This window comes from Camelus ferus, chromosome 1 (assembly GCF_009834535.1).
Source record: "Camelus ferus isolate YT-003-E chromosome 1, BCGSAC_Cfer_1.0, whole genome shotgun sequence".
Classification (NCBI taxonomy): domain Eukaryota; kingdom Metazoa; phylum Chordata; class Mammalia; order Artiodactyla; family Camelidae; genus Camelus; species Camelus ferus.
In genome coordinates, this window is record NC_045696.1 from 80,063,708 (window position 1) to 80,086,703 (window position 22,996).

At 32.3% G+C, this 22,996-nt stretch overlaps 1 protein-coding gene across 7 annotated transcripts in view; it reads right to left on the reverse strand.

Annotated features, from left to right (window-relative positions):
* The window catches only part of ECT2 (epithelial cell transforming 2), a 53,790-nt gene that overhangs the window by 25,123 nt on the left and 5,671 nt on the right, over positions 1 to 22,996 (reverse strand). For all 7 annotated transcript variants that reach the window (XM_032484230.1, XM_032484243.1, XM_032484232.1 and 4 more), the window contains 10 exons: positions 22,609 to 22,791; positions 21,541 to 21,630; positions 20,701 to 20,808; positions 19,680 to 19,753; positions 18,857 to 18,987; positions 18,597 to 18,712; positions 18,434 to 18,496; positions 16,840 to 17,062; positions 13,216 to 13,352; positions 7,348 to 7,467 (listed from right to left, as the gene is read on the reverse strand). In XM_032484230.1, the coding sequence (XP_032340121.1) occupies positions 7,348 to 7,467; positions 13,216 to 13,352; positions 16,840 to 17,062; positions 18,434 to 18,496; positions 18,597 to 18,712; positions 18,857 to 18,987; positions 19,680 to 19,753; positions 20,701 to 20,808; positions 21,541 to 21,630; positions 22,609 to 22,791 (1,245 nt within the window). The remainder of the gene's footprint in view (positions 1 to 7,347; positions 7,468 to 13,215; positions 13,353 to 16,839; positions 17,063 to 18,433; positions 18,497 to 18,596; positions 18,713 to 18,856; positions 18,988 to 19,679; positions 19,754 to 20,700; positions 20,809 to 21,540; positions 21,631 to 22,608; positions 22,792 to 22,996) is intronic.

The window sequence follows — 22,996 nt, forward strand, 5'->3', positions numbered from 1 at the left end:
TCCATCAATTGGTGAAAGGATAAAGAAATGTGGCATAGCCATACAATGGACTATTATCTGGCCATACAAAGGAACAAGGTACTAACATGCTACATCACAGATGAAATTCAAAAATACGCTAAGTATTTTCTGAGAGAAGCCAGGCCTAAGACACCATATAATGTATATTTGCATTTATATGAAATGTCCAGAAAAGGCAAAGTCGTAAGATAAAATGTAGATTAGTGACTGCCTGGAGGACCTGGGGCTAACATTGGGAATTAATTATAAATGGGCATGAAGGATCTTAATGGGGAAGGTGAAAATGTTCTAAAATAGATTTATGGTGATGGCATCACTTGATAAAGTTATTAAAATCACTGAATCACATTATTTTAAAAAGGTGAATTTAAAGACGTAAAGTATACCTCAATAAAGCTGTTAAAGAAAAAACTGATGTATCTTAAAAAATATTTTTAAAATTTTCTATTCTAATTTCAAATACATTTAGTACCAATAGATAAAACCCACATAAACATAAGTACCTCAATAATTTTTAAGAATTATTTGAGACCAAATAATTTAAGAACCACTATCCTTCCTACACTCTGTAGATTCAGAAAAATCAAAAGGGGAAAAAATTACTTCCAGTAGCATAAAGGTGAACTCAGGCAAGAATAATTTAACAGCCCACAGAGTCAAGAACTAGATTTAACTATCTAAAATTGCACTTGAAAGACAACAAAAGGAAGAAAAGGACTATAAGTAAGACTAACCTTGGAACAATATAGTATAATGAATTCTGGCACTGACTAGCTAGTTTTAAATACTGGCTCTAGGCCTTGTTAGTTCTGTGCCCTTTGCCAAGTTACCTAACTCAATTTTACCTAACTCAATAAGTGTCTCAATTTTTATTCTGAAAAATGAGGATAGTAATGACTCCTACCCCATAAAAAATTAAATTACTTAATACTTATATAGCACTTAGAATCCCTAACAGATAGTAGTGCTCCATAAGCTATTATTAACTATATTTTCCTATGTATTTAATATAAAATATGGAAGATCATCTGGGAAACTGTGATGCAAAAGAGAAAAACTTACAGCTCTGCCAATATAATCTAGTGGCACATTTCCAAAGTGTAACTACAGGACGGCTGTATATCCTTACCTAAGAACATTGCTTTCAGAAAGCAAAATAAACTTTAGGCACCCTGAAAAAGTCTACTGTTTCTGGTCAACCTTTAAGTCCTGGTGCCTGTTGATGAAATAAAGATTTCTGTCTTAATCAACCGTTAGCTTAGGGACTAAATAATAAAGGAACTAAGGCTTAGAGAGTTTAATTTGCCCCAAATCACATGCAAATTTGCCCCAAATGAACCGCTATTCATACTCAGGCTTGTCTGACTTCAGATCCCATGTCATTCTACCTGCTCTATACCAGTTTCTACCCATTAGAAATGGAGAGTCAGGTTGGCAGGCGAGGCGAGCCTCCAAGAGCGTTATTCATAGTGCCACTATTTTCTTACAATGTTTCTATGGGAATATGGTTGACAGACACTGGCACATATCTCCTTCTTATCCATACACAATTCTCCATAGGATGCTCTCAACTTTACCTCCTAGCCATGGCCATAAGAGAACTCTATAGTTCTAAGTCATAGAGCCTAGCTCCCAAAGCCTATTAGAAAAGTAAAGGAAGTTGTAAACAGATTGGAGTAAGAAAGCTAAGCTCTTTCCTTCTCTTCCTCCTGGTTAAGATTTCTTTTGTACTGTTACCATCTACTTTTATACAAGACGGGTTTCTTTTTCACTTAGCTCACTGAACACCAAGGTATCAGATTCCCCACTATACACCTTTCCCTGAGTAAGTACAAGGTACTTTGAGACTTACGCTAAATTAACAAACCATAAACACAGAAAGAAAATGTACTCCCTCCAATTCCTCCCTCCCTCTCTTGTTTCGTCATAGTTCCGAAAAACAGCAGGCAGTGGCACATCAAGGACTAACGTTGATTAGTTCCGAAAAGGAAAAATTCACATGTAGGAAAAGATGTTCATATCAATCTCAAAAATTCTCATTTTAATTTAAATATTAGCATGCTAAAAGTTGGAGGCAAATAAAGAATTAGACCAAAGGTGTCCACATAATATATAAGATGAGAAAATACACTGAGTTCCAGTCCTGATTCAGACGTTTAAAAGTAGAATGACCATTATTCAGCAAATATTTACTGACAGAAATCTAAGTGCCAGACAGTAGTTGCAAACATGGTGGGTAAAAAACTATTTTAATCCTTCACAAAACTTTTGAACATTAGTTTACTTACTTTCTGAATTTAGTTTATTACTAACATAAACTGCCATTGTTATTTATTGAATGCTCAGTGATAGGCACTATGCTTAGTGACTTATAAAAATGCAAAAACTGAGAATAAAAATTTCACAACCACCCATGAGTCACATACTACTATTCCCACTTTATAGGTAAAAAAACTGAAGCACTTAAGGTTACCTTACTTCAAATCCAGATCTACTGTGGGCACAGTCCTTATCTGTAACCACTATGCAATGCTATAAAACAGACATCAGTACTTCTTCGGAATACTGTATTAATGAGATGATATGAAAAACTGCACAAATGTAAGACACATTTACACAGATTATTCACTAAATACTAAAAGAATATATCTGTTTTTGTGCCAATACCATACTATTTTGATTACTATAGCTTAGTAGTATAGTCTAAAGTCAAAGAGTGTGATTTCCCCAGCTCTGCTCTGTTTTCTCAATATTGTTTTGGCTACTCAGGGTCTTTTGTGTCTCCATCCAAATTTTTAAAACATTTTTGTTCTAGTTCTGTGAAAAATGCAAGCAGTAATTTGATAGGGCTTGCATTTAATCTGTAGACTGCCTTGGGTAGTATGGTCATTTTAACAATATTGACTCTTCCAGTCCAAGAACACAGTTTATCTTTCTAACTGTTTGTGTTGTCTTCAACTTTTTCACCAGCATCTTATAGTTTATGGAGTACAAGTCTCTTAATTAACTCCTTAGGTAGGTTTATTCCCAGATATGTTATGCTTTTTGATGCAATGGTCGATGAGATGGTTTCCTTAATTTCTCTTTCTGATATTTCTTTGGTAGTGTATAGAAAGGTAACAGATTTCTGTATATTAATTTTGTATCCTACAACTTTATCAAATTCATTGATGAGCTCTAGTAGTTTTCTGGTAGTATCTTTAGGCACAAAAACAGATATACAGCTCAGTGGAACAGGACAGAAAGCCCAGAAATAAACCCACACACTTAAAGTCAATTAATCTACAACAAATGAGGCAATATACAATGGAGAAAAGACAGTCTCTTCAGTAAGTGGTGCTGGGAAAACTGGATAGCTACCTGCAAAAGAAAGAAATTAGAACACTTTCTAACACCACACGTAAAAATAAGCTCTAAATGGATTAAAGACACCATACATAAAAATAAGCTCTAAATGGATAAAAGACCTAAATGTAAGATGAGATACTCTAAAACTCCCAGAGAAAAACATAGGCAAAACACACTCTGACATAAATCACAGCAATGTGTTTTTGGACCAGTCTCATAGAGAAATGGAAATAAAAACAAAAATAAACAAATGGGATCTAACAAAACTTAAAAGCTTTTGCACAGCAAAGGAAATCACAGACAAAACAAAAAGACAACTTACAAAATGGGGAAAAATATGTCAACAGTGCAACCAACAAGGGATTAATTTCCAAAATATACAAACAGCTCATATAACTTAATAGCCCCCCAAAAAAAAAAAATACAAATAGTCCAATCCAAACATGGGCAAAAGACCTAAATGCATTTCTCCAAGAAGATATACAGTCAGCCAACAGGCACATGAAAAAATGCTCAATATTGCTAATTATCAGAGAAATGCAAATCAAAACTACAATAGGGTACCACCTCTCACCAGTCAGAATAGACACCATTAAAAAGTGTACAAATAATAAATACTGTAGAGGGTGTGGAGTAAAAGGAACACTTCTTCACTGTTGATAGGAATGTAAACTGGTGCAGCCACTATGGAGAACTGTATGGAGGTTCCTTAAAAAACTAAAAATAAAGTTACCATATGATCCACTCCTGGGAATATATCCATAGAAAACCCGAAAAGATACATGCAGCTCAATGTTCACAGCAACACTATTACAATAGCCAAGATATGGAAACAACCTAAATGTCCATCAACAGATGAATGGGTAAAGATGTGGTATGTATATACAATGGAATATCACTCAGCCACAAAAAAGAATGAAATAATGCCATTTACAACAACATGGACATAAGTTAGAGGAAGACAAATATCATTTGATATCACTTATATGTGTTATCTAAAAAAAAATGATACAAATGAACTTATTTACAAAACAGAAACAGACTCAGAGACATAGAAGACAAGCTTACAGTTACCAAAGGGGCAGGGGAGACAGAAACTAGGATTTTGGGATTAATATATACACACTACTATATACAAAAAGATAAACAAGGACCCTCTGTATAGCACAGGGAACTATATGCAATATCTTGTAATAACCTATAATGGAAAAGAATCTGAGAAAGAATATATATATATATATATATATCACTTTGCTGTATACCAGAAACTACCACAACATTGTAAATCAAATATAATTGAGTAAAATATATATGTATATGCATATATATGTGTATTTATATACATAGCATCAAGAAGCAATATAGCATTAGTAATAGCCAAGACATGGAAACAACCCAAGTGTGCATGAATGGATGAATAGATAAAGCAAATGTGGTATTATACAATGAAATATTATTTAGCCATTAAAAAGAAGGCAATCCTGACATTTGTGACCATATGAACAGACCTTGAGGGCTTTATGCTAAGTGAGATAATTCAGAGAAAGACAAATACTATATGATCTCACTTATATGTGGAATCTAAAAAAAAAACCAAACTCATAGATACAGAGAACAGATTGGTAGTTGCCAGAGATATGGGGGAGGAAGATGGGTAAAATGGGTAATGGCAGTCAAGAGGTATAAACTTCCCGTTATGAGAAAAATAAGTCCTACGGACATAATGTAGACCATGGTGACTGTAGTTAATAATACTGTGTTACATTTTTGAAAGTTGCTAAGAGAGTAATCTTAAAAAGTTCTCATCACAAAAAAAGAAAAATTTTAACTATGTGTGGAGGTAGATGTTAACTAAACTTACTGTGATCACTTTGAAATATATACATGTATCAAACAATTACTTTGTATACCTACAACTAATACAATGTTACCCTGTCAATTTTATCTCATTAAAAAAGGGAGGGGGAAAGCAAGACAACATTAAGGTTAAGGAGTACAGAATCTGAAGTTAGACAAAAAAAAAAGGACTCAAATCCTGTATCCAGCATTTATTAGATGAATGACTTCAGAAAAATCATTTAATCTCTGTATGTAGCTGTTTCACATCTATAAAATACAGACAATTATATTCACCTTCTTGGTAGTGTTCAATGGATGTGGGAGTAATTGATAGTGGATTATATTTAAAAGAAGAAAAGAAAAAAATGCTATCAATAAAAAAGAAAGAAATAAAACAAAATTTTAGGAGCATTTCAGTGATGGGATTATAGGTATTTTCAACTCCTTTTTCCCTTTCTCCTGATTTCACAAATAAATGTTTGACAGCACACATTGATTTCATAGCAGGAAAAAAAAGAAAATACAGGCTTTAAAATTTTTACATGTACGACAAACCTGAAATCAGCCAGAAAATAACTACTCATTGAAATATTGGTAATCCAAGTTTATAGAAGAATCTTAAAAATTTTTGTTATGCATTATAATAACTAAAGGGTGATAATCATTTTCAAAGCTCCAGTGAATCACTAGTGAATAAAACAAAAAAAGAAGCAGACTCACATATACAGAAAACAAACTACCAATGATTACCAGTGGGGAGAGGGAAGCGGGGAAGGCAATGTAAAGGCGGAGGTGGGGGAAGGTTATTATGGGATTATGTGAAATCATGTGTGTAACTTTTGAAAATTGTAAAGCAGTATAGAATTTAAAGACTCCTTTATTCAATAAGAAATTAATTATTTTTTAAAAAGCTTCAGTGAACTAGAGAACATGATCTTCTGAGTTGAGATTATGATCCCATACATATAAAAAGCACTTAACATTTTATATTGGAAGGTAACTTGCACACCCAGACTGGCTAAATGACTGACACAAAATGATCTACAAATTGGGGGTAAACACATAGATGAAAACCTGCTTGTCTTTCCACTCTACCTCTATGCCTCTTAGTATTTCTTATGAGAAAAAAGATCATTTCAAGAAAATTTTCCTCTTCAAATATTCAGAATCCTAACTGGAAATAAGGATAAACTAGTTTGAGGTTCTATAGCTAAGAAAATAAAGATTCCTTCAAAATTACTTGTAAATTTAGAAATAGGTGAAATATAATAATGGATTTTGATAAAATAAAAAATATAAACATTTGATAAACTGCATTTTTATTAACTTACATATCTTATATTTTGTCTATACTGTGCAATAAAAATCAAAAGTGAATGTATTTGTTTGAAAACATTGTGTAATTCAGATTGATCTTTTTATTACAATATGGAATAATATCCATTAATATGGATTGTTCTGAGAAGAAAACTGATCAATTTTGACCAGGCACCACACAAGAAAAATAAATGGAAATAAAACTAAATTACTTTTAAGAGTTAAGTGAAACCTGCCCCAAAATTACTTTACTATGAGAGACTGATACCTGGAAATCAGGGACCCCTCATCAAAGGAAAATTATTAAAAAGAGGATAGCATTTTCTTATATGGTTTCAGCATTTATCTGACCACGTATGAAAAGAGAAATGAATGAAGTGATTTCTAAGTCCCTTCCACCTTCATAGTTTTTCAAAAAAATCAAAGCAAACCAAATATACATAACCCAAGAGGAAAAACAGTAGGAAAAAAAAAAATAGTACTAGCAACTACATGTCTCTATAGAAAAGACTTCATAAGGTCTAAATTCCTTGTTTTCAGATTAATCAAAATCAAAAAACAGGCAAACAACAAACATTAATAAGGTACTAGAGCCAAGGGAAAATGATTCAAGGGAATAAATGAAAGAATAAGAAAATTTTTAAATATATATTTTTATTGAAGTATAGTCGGTTTACAATATTGTGTCAATTTCTGGTGTACAGCATAATGAAGAAATTTTAAATGTGAAACTTAATTAGCTAACCAGAAGTATCTGAAAAATCATAATAAATATACACAATCAAAAAAGAATTACCACCAACATAACATATACAAATTTACCTTTATCTTAGTGTGCACATCAAAGATATCTGGAATACTACCAAAAATAGTCTTAATCTCTTCTGGTGCAAGGATAGGTCCACCACGTTGTCCTTCCTCTTCCAATGGTACTTGAAATAACTAGAAAGTTAAAAGAAAAAAAAAAAAAAAAAAGACTAGTTTAGGTAGATTGTGGAAAATGAAAAAAAATCTTTTAAATCTAACAGACAGTGATAAAGGAGATAAGATTTAATGAAAAAGAAAAGAGTAATTAAAAAAAATACTTCTCCCTAAATTTGAAATCTTTTCTCATAACATTTTCTATTCTATTTTATCCTACTTATCTATATATCTGTGTATGTATGTATATACTCTTATAATAAAATGTTATGTTAGAATCTAAAAAGTTTATCACACAGTTCTAGAAATCATTAAAATTGTTAGTATGATACAGAGTAATTTCTATTTTTTTATTCAAGTCACTAAGGAAGAAAGCAATAAATTATTTCCAGACATATACTTCATACAAGTAACATATTTTGAAATGGTGGCCAAAAAAGTTGGCTTAGAGGAAAGAGACTGGATTTGAAACCAGAAGATCTGTTTGTATCTATGTTGCTACTTGCATTAATCTTAAAAAAATAAAAGGGAAAAAACCTCCTACAACTAGTAAGTGAATTTAGCAAGGTCAAAGGATACCAAGTCAGCACCCACATGCATGCATGCACACACACATGCATGCACACTGCAAAAATTGTATTTCTATGTACCAGTAATGTACAAATTGAAACCAAAATCTATAAGCAGTATCATTTACAATAAAAATTAAAATACTTAAGCATAAATATAATAAATCACGTACATGATGCTGAAAACTACAGAATGTTCATGAAAGAAATCAAAGAAGACCTAAATAAATAAGACATATGGTCATGGACTGCCAACACAGTAAAAATGTCAATTCTCCCCCCAAAACAGACTTATGAATCTACCCCAATGTCTATGAAAAATGCCATGACTTTTTGTAGATTAAAGAAAACCTTATTCTAAAAATTGATGTAGAAAGGCAAAGAACTTCTTACTATAAAGCTGCAGTACTCAAGACTGTGTTGTACTGGTAAAGAGAGAAACATTCAAGACCAACAGAACAGAATAGAGTCTAGAAACAAACCCATGCAAATATGGCCAAGTAATTTTTGACAAAGGTGCAAAAGCAATCCAGTGGAAAATGGCCAGCTATCCAACAAATAGCACTAAAACACCACCTGCCATTGGCAAAAAAATGAACCTCAGCCTAAATATAACCCTTATACAAAAATTAACTCAAAATGGATCACAGATCTAAAGGAAAAACCTAAAACTATGAAATATTTAGAAAACCTAGGAGAAAATCTTGTGACTTGGGTAAAGAGTGTTTAAATATGAAATCAAAAGCATGATGTATAAGACAAAAAAATGATAAAAATGTGTTTAATTTTGATGAATTTATCAGAAGACATGAGAATACAGGCTATAGACTAGGAAAAAATATTTGCAAATCACCTATCTGACAAAGGACTAGTATCTAAAATATATAAAGAATTCTCAAAACTCAGGAAAGAAACAACCCAATTAAAAATAGGCAAAATCTTGAATAGTTATTTCAATAAAAAAGATACACAAATGTCAAATAAGGACAAGGATAGATAGTCAATATCATTAGTCATTTTGGAAATGTAAATTAAAGCCACATTGATACAACTACCTACCTATTTGAAAGGCTAAAAATATTGCTAAGCAATGGTGAGGACATGAGCAGCTGGAACTCTCACATATTGCTGGTGGAAGTGCAAAATTGTATAGCCCCTTTGGAAAAAGGTTGGGCAGTTTCTTTTAAAGTCAAACATATGTACCATATGATCCAACAATCCTACTCCTAGGTGTTTACCCAAGAGAAATGCAAACATATGCACCTAAAACTTGTACACAAATGTTGGTAACAGCTCTATTCATAACCACTCAAACGGGAAACAACTCAAATATCCTTTAATAAGTGAATAGATAACTGTGGTACATCCATACAATGGCATACTACTCAGCAATAAAAAGGATCAAACTACTGATACATACAAGTTAGATGAAACTCAAAGGCTGAAAGAAGCCAGGCTTAGTAGGTTATATACTATATGATTCCATTTATATGACATTTTCAAAGACAAAATTACAGCGATGGAGAAGAGATCATTGGTTACCAGGAGTTGGAAGGAGAAAAGGGTGTGACATAAAAAAAAACAGTACCAGGAGTTTTTTGGGGAGATGGAAATGTTTTATATCCTGATTGTAGTGGTGGTTATACAAATTTTCACATGTGTTAAAATTCACATAAATGTACATCAAAGAAAAAGACAAGTAAAAACTGTATAATTTAAGATAAAAATTTCACTTAAATTTTAAATAGCTAATTGACTATTTGACTAAAGTTATTTGACTAAAGTAAAAATAATAATGTACTATTGGGTTCTTAACATATACAGAAGTAAAACGAGTAACAATAGCACAAAGGACAAGAGGGAATGAATGGAAGAGGAAAAAAAGAAAAAGATAAAAAAATTACATTATAAATAGTAAGAAACTATGTTAAGATTATGAACTGTTCCTATTTTTAAGAACGACTACAATTCTAGACTTGTTTATCTCCATCCATCCCAAAATACATATATATTTAGGCCTTCCATTTCTTCAAGTATAGTGAACTTAACCTGCTGAAAACAATTAAAATACTGAAGAAAAACCTCATTCTAAGTACAACAACAAGGTGACAAGAAAGTAAGGTCAAAATCTAAGTCAAAGTAAAGTAGAGTACTAAAACCAACTTTTGTCCCAAAGACATTTGCCTAAACCAATATAAGCTAATTTTCACCTACAAAAGCCTCAAAGGGTAAGAAGACCAACACAAAAGCTAGTTTTCAACATACTAACAACTTGCAGTAAACTTAAAAGTGTGTTTAACCTATGACCCAGAAATTCCAGGATTTTGCCCAGAATATTTTCTTAAGGAGCAATGAATAAGAATATTCACAGCAGCACTACTTTAGTAATAGTTTAAAAAAAAAACAGAACAAAAGAAAACAAAAAAAACCAGCAACAAAACACTAAAACTTAAATTCAATGTCTATTAAAAATAAGTTAAATAAGCTGATATATTCATAAAGGAAAATGAATTACTGCTATGCGCAATGACACAGATGCATCCCAAGAACATTTCTATTAAGCAAAAAAGCAACACTAGAAAATATATAAATACTGTTACATTTACATAGTTTGATTTCCTACACATGTGATAGATCTATAAAAAGAATGATAAGCACAAAACGCTAGATAATAATAATATCTGAGGAGGGGTAAAGGAATGCGAATGGGAAAAAACACAACAGAGATTTCAAAGATATCTGGAACCATTTATAAGCATTCGTTTATCTAGTCAACATTTGAAAATCCTAAAATCCTAAACAAAATATTCAGACAACCAAAATACATCAAGATTCATTAAAACCTCTCAGCAGTCTGAAGACACACTATCTAAACAGTTCTACTATGTTTGCTTTAATTTCCGAAATAAAATTAGCCAGAAACTATTGATTCTACCTTTCCAACATTTCTGAAATCTATCCTCTTTTCATTTCCACTGAGACTATCCTAAGAAGTTCAGGTTTTCAAAATCCCAAACCAAGACTGCTGAAATAACATCCAAATTAACCTCCTTGCCTCCACAATTTCCCCTTCCTCAATATCTCCTTCAGTGTGCCAAGTGACTTTCTAAAATACAAGTCACACAGCATCTTTCCCTTCCCATCAAAAATTCTTCTATAGTTACACAGCACACTGTACAAAGGCCTTCTCCAGTCTAACACAGGCAGTCTTATCTCAACTCTCACCGTATCCGTACCTCAACCCCTCGCCTTGTCTCCTTAACTCACCCACCCAAAAGTCTAATCCCCCTAGACTACCCTGTAATACCTTAAATGATACGTATCTTCCATTGTTTGTATTGTTGGAACAATCTCAAACACACTTCCCACTCATATTCTTTGCATGCACTGATCATAATCATGCTTTAAAACTCACTTCAATTTTTACCTTCTTTTTCCGTGATACTTTTTCCAGTGTTCAACCCACTGAAAATTCTAGCCCAACACCTTGCCTAAGCTGGAAGAAAAGTAAAATTCTCACCATACAAATCTCCAAATATCTTAACTAAACCTCCCTCGTGATACTCCTAACTTTCCACTTCGTATTAATGTTTAAGTGTGTATGTTTTATCTCCTCTTCCAGTCTAAGCTCCTTTAAAATGTGAATCCTCTTTAACACCTGGAATAATACTTTATATTAGTAGGCACCTAAGTACTATATAGAATAAATGAAGTCACTACTGAATATTGTCTTAATTTGGGAGCTAAGTTAAAATCAAATTATTTCAAGTCAAAAAAGAAAAAAAAAAGGACACATTAGCCCTAAAGAAAACACTATCATGAATTTAGACCAAAATATTTTTTTAATAAAGATTAGGTATTTTGAATTTATTTACAAAATAGACCATAATATTTTAAGTAAACTTAGGTGAGTTTTTACTATGCACAGTGGTATGAAACTTTGTCTACAGTGTAATAATTACAAGTGCTTTTTAAAAAGAAGTTTTAGTGAATTTAATTGATATGCAAATTAAAATTTGAAAACTCCAATGCATTAGCATGGCCTACAAGGATTTTCATTTCTAGGTAATAAATGCTACCAAAGTACATGAACAGTATATGCCAAGGCGATTTTCTGCTACTCAGCCACATTTTGGCTGACTATAAAAACTTCAACAAGAAACTCTTGTAGGATGATTCCCCTTGAGGAAGAAGAGCAGAGCTGACTTAAAACAAGTAAAGTTTAATACAGCAGAGGGCCTCATAAAACCTTGACTACTGCTAAACAAATTAACTGTGAAGAATAACCTCTCCGTGACTACCAAGAAAGAAGTCTTTCCATTTCTTATTCATGTATTTTATCAATGGTACAAGCAACTAAAGGCTATTACATTGGACCCTAATGAGTTATATTAAGAATTCAAAAAGAGGTCAGTTAAAAATTAAACCCCAATCAGATCTCCCAATCCTTTTTCTATTCAAAAACAAGCTTGGTGGTATCAACTTTATTTTCCTGACAAACTATCTCCTTCATTACCTAGAACAATTTATTCCTTCTTCCTACAAATTCCAAAATAATGCTCCTATTATTACTGTCTTTCAGAACCTTGAATTTTGATATATTCCTTATTATCTTCTTCAATCTTATCCTACAAGGATTCACTAGAATTGTTTTTCCTCAGACTTAACTTTTCATAGTACATTTTAATATTAGTAAGCAATGAATGAACATTTATGACTACTGCATACTTTAAGAAAACTTGACACATGAAAGGATTACTAAAAAAAAATTACTGACATCCATGTTGTTATGCTTCATTGCTACTTGCTTTTTCACGTATATACAGTACTAACTCTAGAACTCTAGACTCTGGAACACATACTTTCATGAAAAGTTATCTACCACTTTCATATATAAATGCAGTATCTTGATATGAAACATGCAAAATTCTGAATTAAACTCAGTCCCCTCTAAGATCTTTTACTGAGGATCTTTCTCTCTTTAAAGTCACTATTTAAAAAATCATGCTATTTCTGCATGAATAAAAGCTACTATTACTATTATGGTATTTTCCTAACAGCAGTTTTTATTATACATTTTCATTTTTAATATCTATGTTCCATTTCTATGCTTATATAATTTTCTTATTAAAAAAAAAACACCTCAGATTTTTTACTTATGAACTCTGGAAAACAGATCATTTTGCAACCGAAGTCTTACCTGAATAATTGTAGCCAATATATTTACATAATTACTTTCAGTCTGATAGAGCTCTTTTGCAACTTGCCACCTGGCTGACTGCTTTGAAGGAACTGGAGTGGAATTTTTAGAAGACTTAGTACAAGACTTTGGTGTTTCTAAAAGATAAAAAGGAAGAAAGATTTAAAATGGAAGTCAGGTATAACACTACAGGTTTAACAGAAAAAAGGGAAGGATATCTACTCTTACAAATATATCATCATACAAATTTTTATTAAAGTAGAACTTCCTCACAGAAAAGGCCAGAAAAAAATGATAATCATGTACTCTTCAAAAATGCCACAGTCATTAAAAACGAAGAAAGACTGAAGAAAGAAGTGTTTCAGGTAAGAGACTAGAGAGAGATAACATAACAGTGTGTGATGCTGAATTGCACTCAAGGCCAGAAAAAAGAACTTTTTTCTTTTACTAAAAAGCACAATAGACATCATAGAAAAATCTTTAAGCTAAAAAAGGAGGGAAAGTTGTTATGATTACACAATTACAATAATGGAAAATTTTTCATATATATATATAGAGAGAGAGAGAGACAGGGAGAGAGGGGGAGAGAGAGGCTCCCTCAAAACAAAAAGACAAAAGAAAAAAAAAAACCCAAAACAAACATTACCTGCAAATTCTCTATTAGTTCTAAGTATCTTTATAGAAAACACCCAGTCTAATCCAAAGTGCAGGGAGGATGTATTAGTATATTTATATGTATTTCAAGAAAAAAATTTTAAATGAAATTTCATAACAGCTTAAAATACATTTCCTTACTAACAATTAGGTAAGAATACCTCATACCTAATAGCAAGTTTCTCAATAGAAAAAGGAATGTATAACATACAATAGAATGACATGAAAAAAGATAATATATAGTCCCAGCATATCAGTTTTACTCAGTGACAAATAAGCTTAAGCATTAGTAAAACAACCACGTGTACTGTAGAGTTTTGAATGTTTTAAAAAGAAATAAGACTTCAAAGAATTTCCCACACACCGCACATTATTTCAGGCTACTTTCACCAGACCCAGGAGTCTTTGCCATTACAGGATACGTTAGGGGAAAAAACTGACTTAAACTGATCTAATTAAATTATTAATTATTATCTAGGCAGTGATCTACAAACTGGGAATTCTACCATACAGAATATCTCATGTATGAGTATAGTTGTCATGTCTGTTTTCTTTAGTGATTCATTTTCTTCTCTCCCCTCAACTTCACATCCAAGCTTTGTCCTTTATGATCATGACCTCTTACCATCTCATGCCCATTATCTCCATCATGATCACAAAACATGTAAATTCTCAGATCTACTATTTAATCATAACCCCCCACCCAAGCAGCTGGTTCAGCTTTTCCTAATGCCTACTGGACATTTCTGCCTCAATTTAACCTGGATTTTCTCTAAAACTGTACTATCTTCCTCCAAAATATAAACTTTCTATTTTTGCTAAGGTAGCATTTCCTCTATTTAATACTTTGCCATCATCTCCTCTTATTCCCTTTCTATCACTCCGTTCTATCAGTATTTCCCCAGTGCTTCTTACTTTTCTTTCCAAACATCATCAACCCAGGTCTAGGGCCTTATTACCTTGTGGACAAAGCCACTATAGAGTACTTCATGGTCAGGCTATTTCTAAACTGCCTTACTTCTAATCATTCTTCAGAATTAATACAGTACAAATTACTTAATGAATTATACTGCTGCTCTAGTTTCTGAAGTTCCTTGCTGATGACAATATACAGTTCAGATATGCCAGTATGATTTCAAAGCCCTCTAATATTACTCCCCAATTAACTGTTCTAATTTGACTATTACTGTCCCACCATAGTTCAAGCAAACTGACCTACTCACTATTCCCTAACAACTCAATCTGTGTACTGTTATCTGTATTCTTGCTCCTCTTATCATCTCAAATCCACCTCAGCTTTCTGGGCCTACCTTAAATGGACTTTCAACTCCTTCCATGAATATTTAATGAGTACCTACTCTATACTAGGCACTGGGGATAAAGCAGAGATAACACAGACAATGCTCCTGTTCTCTTCAAGCTTACATTCTGATGAAGCAAATAAAATAAATGAGTAAACAAACCATTTCTAACATTGATAACTACTACTGAAGACAACCACCAGGTAATGGGTTGGTAGGAAAGAGTGGTGGGTCAGGGACTTGACTTTACAGAGAACCCATAAGATTTCTTTAAGACAGAGAGAGCAAGTATAAGGTTCTGTAGAAGAAAAACGTGAAGAGCAACAAAGATACTGTGGTTGACACTCGGAGAGTGTTACTGGAGGACAACATCACATGAGGTTAGCAGTAGTTGAGGAAGAATTACATAGGAACTTGAAAGCTATGGTAATACAAAGCCACTGAATGACTTTATGCAGAGGAACATCATGAACTAATTTATATGTTTTTAGAGACCTCTCTAAGTGCCGCACGTAGAAAGGCAAAAATGAATACAGGGAGACCATTTACGGGACCATTACAATTGTCTAAGAGATTCTTTTTACAGAAAAGCCTGATTAAGGAAGAGTGGCAAAGGAATAGAGTTGGGAGTGATAGAAACAAGAGTTTTAATTTGATTATCTTAAGTTTAGGATGTGTATTAGACATGAACAAGGAGGTGTCAAGTATAAAGTTGGACAGGGAAAACCTCAAATTTGGGAGTCATCTATGTATACAGAAGCCACGGAATCATAAGAGATCGTATAGGAAGAATTCAATAGAGAAGAAATGACTCAGAAGTAACATTCCACATTTACAGCTGGAGAGAGAAGTTAGGTCAAGGAGAATGAGAAATGAGTAATGTACAAAAGCCAAAATAAAAAAATGTGTCCAAGAAAGAATAACTAGCTGCTCATGTTGAATGCTGTTTTTGCATAAAAACTGTCAGTCTCCCCAGCAAGAGCAATTTCATGTAGTAGGGGCTAAAGTTCAACTGGAATAGATTGAAAGGAAAATGAAAAACAAGGAAATGAGACAATGGATCAAGGTAATTCTTTGAAGAGTACTTATGTGAAAGGGAAGAGAGAAATGGGATAACAAGTGGAGAGCGTCATGGGGTCAAGGGAAGGCTCTGATTGTTTCATAAACTAGACAACACAACGTATGTGTATGCAGAATGAAAAACAAAAATAGAGGGAAAATTGATGATCAAGGGAGAAGAGTTAATTGTAGGTGCCTTCCTGTATCAGCTGAGAAAGTAAATTCACCTTCCTCCGACTTCATTATACCGATTTTTTTTTCCATAACTCATGACATCTGTGATTCTTTTGTATCAAGAATTTGCTCTTTGAATAGCTCTACCACTTTCTAGATGTGTGACCCTAGAGAAGTTTTACTTCTCTAACCTCAGTCTAGTCATCTGTAAAATAGAGGCAATAAAACCTATCTTACAAATACACAAAATATGTAAACACTTAGCATATAGCAAGCAATCATTAAATGGAAACATTTTCATGTGCCTTTTCTCCTCAGCTAGAACAAAGGTGATTAAAAACAGTCTTATATTCACTGCAGTAGGGATTTATCAATATTCTAGTGCATATTCCATTCCATTAAATTCTAAAGATCAATTTTTTAAAATGTGAATTACCTCCATAATTAATGCTAGATTCTGGCGTGTTGGAGATATCTAGAAGTGACCCTATAGAAAGGGAATGTTCAGCTGACGGGCGCTTACAGGGAGGAAAAGGTGATATGTCTGTATCTCTTGAAAGTTGAGCAAGTGTCTCTTTTAAACGACGTCTTTTGCGATTGCTGTTTGGGGTATTTAGAGAAAGCAGTGACACTGATTTCTTTAGCTCAGGTGTATTAGCCTGCAATCAAAAGCACAAAAGCTCAATTTAACTTCCGTGGTTCTTTACTGAGACAGGGACAAAAGAAAAATATATTTATGAGTCTAACAAAATCTGAATTTTGCACAGTAATTTTACAACTATATATTCTTCCAGGTAATTCAGAAGCTTCATAAAATATAACAGACAAAAGACCATTGTAACTGTCTAACCCCAAACACCTAATTATTTTTCTCCATAGCACTTTTACCATTACATATTCATCTATAAGCTTGTTTACTGTCTACTCCCCATTAGGCCATAAACTCTAGGAGGGCAGGGACCATTAATATTTTGTTCACTATATCCGTGGCATTTAGCACTATGCCTGGACATAATGCTCTCCAGTACTGTTCAAACACCACTTGATTTTAAGAGCACCCTCCTGAACTCTAAGGCATATTTTTAAAATTTTATGTTAAGAACTTTACATTGAGGATGAAAGAGTCCAAAGAGTACACAACAGAGTACATATTAAGACTTCATAAAACACAGTAAATCCACACTTCGCCTTCAGTGTTCCATTCAAAATTATTAAATCCCAAACTGAAGTAAATCTTCCCTTAAAGACAGCTGCTTCTATACTTTGATGTCACATTTTGGTTAATGATACCACTCTTCACCAAGATCCAGCATGAAGGCTCGATTTTCCTTGTTTATATTCCTTCTACTACAATCATTTTTTGCAATGACACCCCCCCTTAATATTCTTCAATGGCTTCCAAAACTTACAGGATAAATCCAAATTCTTCTAACATATTAGAAGATTGATTCTGCCTACCTAGTCAGCTTTATCTATTGGCCTTCTTTCCCATACTCTTTTCTAAAGCCATACTAAACTACTTGCAATTTTAGTGTACTTTCAACCTTTCATGCCCTCTCTCACTTGCTCTTCAACTTGAATGCCTTTACCAGGTTAGCCTAGGAAGTTGGCTCAACTTCCACATTTATTTGCTCTTTCCAATTCTGCCTGAGTCCCTCATAGTGAAACTAAGTTACAACACATACATTACTTAGTTATAGCACATTTCACCCTGCACTGTTAACTGTTTGCATATCTCTCTTTCCTATAAGGTCCTAAGTGTTTGAAGACGGAGATGTAATTATTCTTAATGGTTTCACCAAGAATTAGCACAGAATGACATACATTAGATTAAAATAATATTCAATACATTAAATCTCTATAGACTAAGACTATTACTCAGTATCCAAGTGTTTAATTATTCTGAACCTCCTAAACATGACATAAAAGATGATCCATATGCTATTTAAACTATGCTCTTTTAGGACAGAAAGTGTCATCTTTATACAAGTAAGTTCACAAAACAAGTGACTAAGAGACAAAAAGCATACCTTTTCATATAAATACATAGTTTCTCCAGCTCGGGCATCCATTTGAATGCTTCCCCAGAACCACTAGAGGAAAGAAAAGAATATTTCAATTAAAAATTTACCTCATCAGAAAAACAATTAGTAATATTTTTTTAAAAAACAATCTCATTCTAGAATTACTCGCCTCTTGCTTGACAACATAAAGCTTCTTCAAAGGTTCAAATGGAAGTTCTTTTACTATACTCTCTTCAACTATAAGATGAGTGCATCTTTCATCTCCAACTGGTAAATGCTTACCTCCTAAAGAGGAATGAACAGAAGCATAAGTAAGCCCAACTATTTATCTCCAGGCTCAAATTTTTAAAGAGGCATATTCAGCAGGAAGTAATCAAGCAGGAGTGGGGAACAAAATATATATAACCTTTAAATTATGCTAAATTCTACCTTGCATTTCAGTCATTTCTTCCATATTGGTTTTCTCTTCATCTGAAAATCCCAAGAAACTTAAAATACAATCTTGAAACGGAGGAACTTTAAATTCATTTCTAAAGTCATCAACTGATGCACAGAAATCCCTAAAAACAAAATACATTCTTCTAAAACCAGCTTGACTTACATTCAATAATTTAGATGTATCAATTTACAAATCTACAGTAATTCTCAAGGTTTTAGCATAATCCATTTACTGCAAATATTTTGCATTTGGTCCTGATATACTCATAAAAACTTCAGTTAAAAAAAATTGATGTGTCCTCAGTCATCGCATAAGTAACTTCTGACAAAGTTTAATCATGGGTAATCCTTATAAAACCCAAATCCCTGCTCTGTACATGAAACTTTATATATATTCAAGGGATTCTATAGTTTCATGAAATGTTAAGTAGTAATGAAATACAACAGCAAGGAATTATGAGATTGGAATGCAATTAATACTTAAAATGTAACCAAACATAAAATAAGAAAAAATATAGCACAACCCAAACATCCAGACGCATTACGCTATTACCTAATAATTTTAGAATGTTTTTAATAATCAAAATTATTTCACAAAGTCCAACAATACCATAAGTGTCTTTCTATTTTCAGTTTTTTTTAATTTTTTTATATAACTTTGCTCTTGCTAGACTTTATCCCCTAAGCTAAACAAAGACTGGATTAATTTTTTATATATTATCTATGAATTTTGAGCACATGGGTTTATCTTTATAACACATAACATAAATACGATTAATTTACATAATTAACGACTGAATTTCTAAACACTTACTGTTCATTCCGCCTTTCCCAAGCTTTATAAATCCACTCTGGCTTCATAATTGGAGTACCCAAGCTCACAGCTATCTAAAAATATAAACATGAATCACGATAAATTTTTACCTTAAATAAATGCATCCATGGACATTAGAAGCAATTATACATACTTTTTTCCCCACAGTCTTAGATTATTATTCATCTGCTTTATAACAAAATATAAAGAACAATTAACAGAAAAAGAATGGTCTTTCCATCATACAACCTGGGTTAAAATAACTTTGAAGTAAGTTTGATGATGCCCAAACCATTTCACTTTTTTTTTTTAATAAACGCATCTCTGAAGCTGATTAAGTTCATTGTTATCATATTCTATTTCTCTTTGCGTTTACCTCCTTGGAAGTACTAACCCCTAAGACAGGACTAAGAGAAAACATAATTAAATCACTAAAACCTTAGATATGAATTTTAAGTATATTTTCCAGGAATTCAACATTATCCAAAAATTACCATTTGCTACATAAGGACACTGATGGAGGGTGGGAACAAAGTGATAAACTCTTCCTAATATACTCAAGTGTAATTTTAAACTAAAATTTTAATCGTGATGAAAAGTACTTTCTCCTGTTCTTCGATAATTTTCACAAGTTAAATCCTAGAACTATTTTATAAGATCATAGTTCTCTTTTTATAAAGACCACTTATATAGGAGAAATATCTGCTCTCATCACCTTCTGACCCCCTTATTCACCAATGCTCATACAGTAATCTTTGCTAATATTATTCATCTGCCTAAAATGCTATCCACCTACCAGCCTCCACAATCTTACTCATCTTTCAATACCTAACTCAAGTTCCACTGCCTCCTAAGGGACCACACTCCTATGGTTTAAAATTTTTATTACATGTACATACAGCAAAAATTGAATTTCTGATCCTCAATAAACTGCAGAATAGATAGGTAAGAGCACTATTATTAAATCCATACCCCAGTAATGCTATATTGAAATAACACAAAAATACCAAAGTTTACATACTCTGAATTTTTCTCCTTGTGTACAATTTGCCACCAAATGTGTAACTTTTGAATTAAAGTCTTTTCGAATAACTCCACCCATGTGATGAACCAATGTCACCAATCTGACCTCAAAAGAAAAAAGTAAACAACAGTGACTTTATGACTAACTTGAACAAAATTTTAAACTATGCTTACAATTCATTTAGCATTTACTGAATACTTTCTATTTATAAGGTACTTACAAGAATTTTATAAAAATATAAACTTTATGCCAAAAAAAATTAAATATTCATTTCATTTACTGGCACAGAGAGATATGCCAGAAAAGATGATCACACAAAACTAAGTTAACAACTGGCTTTCATATGGCCTAAATATATTACTTTTTTAATACCAGGTTACATCACACCAAGATTCTTCCCACAAAATTACAAAAATACTCCATTAGCTCCAACATAAAAAATTTTATTGATTAAAGAAAGAAGTTTCTATGAAATTCTCTAGAGCACTGAGAATGCTTTAAGGCTGGGCCTGTATAATAAAAAACTGCGATGTATAAACAAAACCTTCAAATAACATGGCTGATATGATACTTAACAAAAAGACAGTTTAAACAGACTAGATAATCATGAAATAATTCTAATTCACATACCAGCCATCCTAGACAAAACATTTGTCTCTTTACAAGGTTCTTCAGAGTGTTTCTTCACAAAATTTAAGACCTGGTATATTCATAGTTATTTCTCCTTCAATATTTTTAAAATAAAACCATGATATAACTACCCAAAAAAAAAAGCTAATGTAAATTTATTTTGCTAGGAAAAAATATTCTTTGAATAGAATATTTTAAAATACTTACTAGTTCTTCTTTCTTCCTGAATCCAGTAAAACATAGTACTAGATTCATCATGCTTGCACAATAGAGTGGGCGACATGCAAATGGCAAAGGCTGAAGGACACAACAATTTTAAACCTGTGAGATCTTTTTATAGTAAAAACAGAACACATCTTTCTCAAGCTAAACATATTTGCCCCTCTTGCCAACTTTCCCAATCCAAAGATATACTTGCATCTTTCAAAATGCAACAAAAAAAGTGAAAAACCAGTTTCACAATAAAAAATTTCCCATGACTCCCAAATCGTATTTGATACACACAACCTAAACACACTTCACTATTGGCAAATAAAACATACTTATATCCAAACCTTTAGTCCCAGAATGTACTTAGACACATATAAAGTATTGTCTATAAGGAAAGACTTCCATACATTATTGTAAATGCTTAAAATTAAAAGAGATCGAAGATATTTTCTAATAAATACGAATAATACATATACGGAACCAAATAAGATTCCAATTTGTGAGCTAAAAAAATGGAGATAGTCAGTAAATAATTTTACAAATGGTTTTATCTGTCTACACATATATGAAAGAGAATTGTTAAAAAATATAGTAGATATATATTTAACTCCAACTATTATGCAAGAATATTCTTTTTCATAATTTTGGCCTATAAAAAGTTTATTTGGTTTTTGAAAGCAACACTTCTGAATCAGAACAGAAAATTAAAGATTATCATGTGCTCATTACTAGTATCTATAACAAAAGAAGCACAACAATCCAAGCAATTTTAAGTTAATAAAGCAAGCTTAAGAATGTCAAAACAAAGTAATGAAACCAAAGAACAGGGATTAACTCTACTACAACTCTTACATTGAAATGCTATTTAAAAACAAAAAGCTGAAATAATTTCTCTAATTTTAAATTATGCAGTAACTGATAAAAGTGGAATTGTGATATCTGCTGTGTGGAAGAAAATTAAAGTTTATGTATGTACACTCTCAATAGTTAACAGGATTTTTCTGCATAAAAATTCATTACAAATTTAACCTTGAAAAGTCATAATAAGCATATCTTCTTTCTTACCTCTCCTTTCTGGGCACAGTTTAATACTACTGGTGGTCCAATAACTCTACAATCAGTCTTGTATAACTCATTAAAGACAGAATCCTCGAAGTCCATGACTATGAATACATTTTCAAATTCTGGAGAATCCAAACTTTTAAATTCTTCAATTGATTCCATCTTTACAAATGGCACTTTAATTTCCTTGTTTTTTTTCATAGTTATAAGAAATAAAATTTACATTATAAAATTATGTATCTCTCTAAATAAGACCTAAAAATCAATTCAGTATCAACATTCTCATTTTTATATTTGTAGAAACTTAAGTTTTAAATCATACAATGAGCACTGTACTTAATAGTGAAGCCATATTTCTTTACTTATTTGTTTTCATATAAATGTATCTCCA